At 41.0% G+C, this 3,852-nt stretch overlaps 1 protein-coding gene across 1 annotated transcript in view; it reads right to left on the minus strand.

Annotated features, from left to right (window-relative positions):
• Positions 1 to 2,815: 2,815 nt before the first annotated feature.
• The window catches only part of LOC104951629 (protein bicaudal D homolog 2-like), a 1,095-nt gene continuing 58 nt past the window's right edge, over positions 2,816 to 3,852 (minus strand). Inside the window, exon 2 of the mRNA XM_010778338.1 lies at positions 2,816 to 3,352. Coding sequence (XP_010776640.1) covers positions 2,816 to 3,325 — 510 coding nt within the window. The 5' untranslated portion in view covers positions 3,326 to 3,352. The remainder of the gene's footprint in view (positions 3,353 to 3,852) is intronic.

A 3,852-nucleotide genomic window follows, 5' to 3' on the forward strand; every position in this document is an offset into this window, starting at 1 on the left:
TGTGTGTGAGATTAAAATAGCCCAATTGCTTTTACAATAAATAAACATTGAATGTGTTTAATTGAATAGTAAAGGGGTTTAACGTTAGTGGCAGGTTGTGTGTGAGAGAGAATAAATAAGACAGCCCAATATTTAAAAAAAATTGTTATTCTTTTTTCCCACATATTTAGCATATTTCGCAACTTTCCGCATATTTCGCAACTTCCCGCAATTTCACCGCATAAAATCACATAAAATCCCCGCATGTTTAATCGCATAATCAAGGATTTTTGCCAGCGTTTTTCTGGAGGGTCTACTTTATGCTCCGGCCTCTAGCGTACAGTCAACTTTTACTAACCTCGTCAAGCCGGAACCTCTTAGCTCGCTACTTCCGGATCAGGGGTTACCAAAATAAGAGTACTGCGTGTAGCAGATTAAACATGACAGGTTGTGAGTGACCTTGGTTATCATATTTATATATGTTTAGTAGGTTGTGGAAGTGCGCTCCAAAATATTTGTTGATCTTCTTTATTGGTACATGAAGTATTGCGATACTAAGCTGTATCAATGATTTCCCCCACCCCTAGTGTTGTGAAACTGTGTGGAACCTGTCACGTCCTGATGAGGATGTATCCGCTGTGTAGCCTCGTTCCCAAAGTGAAATGTAATGTGCATGACTTGGAAGTTGCACATTTATTGTGCAGTTCAAATGTTTGGCTTTGGATTGATTTGACCTTGAGTTGTGTTCTACAGGAGTGTGAGTGTCTAGATGCCGAAAAGGGCCATCAGAGGGACGAGATGAAGGAATACAAAGTACGTGAGCAGCGCCAGTTGCAGGACAATAGCGAGCTAGAGGAAGAGAACACCTCTCTGCAGAAACAGGTGTCCGTGCTCAAGGAGAATCAGGTCAGTTGTCTTTCATTCATCATTCAAGCTACAACTTTAACAGTTACAAGTTTCTCACACTGCCCGTAATTCTATGGATGGATTGTTGAAAATATTAATTAATGAAAATGTAGCTATCCAGAAAATTGATATTAAAACTATCTGTAGAAATATGCAATTAAGGGAGAAAATGTTGATATGAACATTATGCCATACTATTGATTTTTATTGAATTAGCTTTTTTACTTTCTATACTTTGTGTTTGTGAAGTTCTTGTAAGTGGATGTTAACACTTAATCCTACGGTTCATTGTTATAGAACACTATATGAGGGCAAAACTGCCTTGACTGCAACAAATGTATAATCTTCGTCACATGTTGCTGATATAACTTTACGAACTGGCCTATGTTGTGTAGACTGCACCGACTAGTTGAAGATTAATGATAATATGAGGCTGCCTCCCTTAAGAGCCAGCCTACTGGGACCTTTTCACTTATAGTTGTTAGTGGCACCGCACCATGTAATCCGCGCTCCGACCTGCATTCCTTCCAAATGCATTTTACATTTTCTGACGTCGCTAGAACATTTGGTAACTTACTCTGAATAGTAAATACTGTTGGGTGTTAATATTAAATAGTGATGTTGCTTGGATTCTAAAGGGAGAGAGGCAACTGTTTCCGTACGCAGATGTACCTTCTCCGTGTTTATTGCAGCTCTGCCAAGACAAACTGTCCATGACTAATTGAGCCAAGGCCTGTTATTTTGTGCAACACCCAGCCTTCCCTCTACAGCCTGCTGTCGGGATAATTGAAGGGTTCTATGTAAACCAACAAAGGAGCTCATCCATAAAGCCGCATGTTTAAAAGTGCATGAGTACTAATTTGTATATAAAAAGAATAGACCTGAATTGTCCACCCAAGCCGAAAGGGGTGTTTAACGCTATTGTACAGATATTTGATCAACACTAAATAAGTGTTAGAGTACACAAATACTTTTTTTATGGAGCTGCAGAAATATCCTGGCCTACAAACAGTATCCTACCAACTTAACAAAGCATATGTTTGGTTCATACCCTCTTAAAATATTACACTATAAATAGGGATGTCCCGATCACCTTTTTTTGCTCCCGATCCGATTCCGATCATTTGATTTTGACAATTTGCCGATACCGATTTTTCCCGATCCCATCTTTATGCAATGCATTAAGAGAAAAAAAAAGCATTCAAGTTGTCCCTTAAGGTTATTTTTTTATTTAAATTGGATATTCTATCCAACATGGATATAGCTTCTTTTTTTCACAGCAGCATTGGATCAAAACAAAATAAAGCTTATCAGTACTCGCTAGCTTATTGCTACAATTAGACACTGCGCCCACTCTGTTGCCAGATTTGAGAGAAATAAGCAACCAGGTCTATGAAAACAAGCCAGTGGGCGCAGTGTCTAATTGTAGCAATAAGCTAGCGAGTACTGATAAGCNACTGTTTTTCATCAATGTATTATAGGTCTCAGATTTATACAGAACATGTCTCTGATTGGCTCCAAACACCAAACAGATCATTGCAGCATTACCCATAATCCCCTCTTTTTCAGCCCTGTTTCAAAAGTGCTGATTCTCTGTCTGTTACTTTAGATGAAAATAAGGAGCCCCTCCCCACGCCCCTCTGAGAGATATTTGGTTAAAAATAACTCAATGGTGCTCTAGGAGGAGATTCAGGTGAGTAAGGGGGGGGGGGGTTACCTTGGTTCGCTGATTGGCTAATGGTTACACAAGCCAACAAATCGTTATGACATCGTCATAAAGTGGCCAAACTCTGATCAGCTCATTTTCAGACAGGTTTTTATATAAATGGATCAGGGCAAAAAGAGAGAGAAGCTTTTTTTCCTGAAACTTTCAGTCTCTTTAGGGGACACATGTTGATGTGTAAAAGAAATGAACAAGTGGAGGTCCCCTTTAATACATTTTTAAAAGTGAGACAAGTTCACCAACCTGCAGGAGTTGCTGTTTTAGTTTCTGACTGTCTGAGAAGTGTAGCTCACTCAGCAGGTCGGACACCAGCCCCGAGGCCGGAGCGCGGGGGAACGCCATGCTGCTGCGCGGAGTGGAGTAGCGTCGGATATGGCCGTTACTTTTCGAGCCCCCCGAGTGAGGAGGGTGAGCAGAATTGGGAGCAGAGCCAGGACCATTGTTAATGCCGCTGTCCTGGTCCACTCCCCCCTCTCCCCCCTGGCCCTCCTCCTGGCTGTCATCCAGCTGATCCAGGTGGAGCTCCAGGTTCCCCATGGACTCAAAGGGGTTGAGGGTCAGGGAGGAGAGCTCCCGCCGCAGACAGTTCTTCTGCTCCCTCTCCTCCTTCAGGGAGTCCAGGGCCTCGTCCAGCTGCCTCTCCGAGATCTCCCTCAGCCGCTCCGTCTCCTCCATCTGAGCTCGCAGCTCCTCCTGCTCCTCGTTCTTATGGGTCATCTCTAGCTTAATCGATTCAAACTCCACCTGAAATGTTATCACAATAAGAGGCAAGTTTATTTATATAGCACCTTTCGACACAAGGCAATTCAAAGTGCTTTACAAAAATGAAAGACATTAAGAAACATATTATAAAGGGGCATTTAAAAACACTAATTTAAAAGCAAAGATAATAAAACTTGAATAAGAAAAGGTACGTAAATACAAAATAAAGAAGTCTTTTTAGGTTGTTTGATGCAACAGATATGGGTGCACGATTTGGGGAAGAAAACAAATCTATTGATTATTTAGACCGATATTTGAGGGATTGATCATATTTAACTCATAATGCTCGTTGTCATTAAAACATATTTTATAGTTAGAGATGTCCCGATCCGATCACGTGATCGGGGATCGGAGCCGATCACGTGATTTTCAAAAGATCGGAATTGGGAGAAAAAAATCGGGGATCGGGATTTTTTTTAAATACTTTTTTTTAATTTTGTATTCATTGTTACAAAACAAAAATGACCATGTTCAAGTCTTAA

This window comes from Notothenia coriiceps, unplaced genomic scaffold (assembly GCF_000735185.1).
Source record: "Notothenia coriiceps isolate Sejong01 unplaced genomic scaffold, NC01 NC01_scaffold00019000, whole genome shotgun sequence".
Lineage (NCBI taxonomy): Eukaryota > Metazoa > Chordata > Actinopteri > Perciformes > Nototheniidae > Notothenia > Notothenia coriiceps.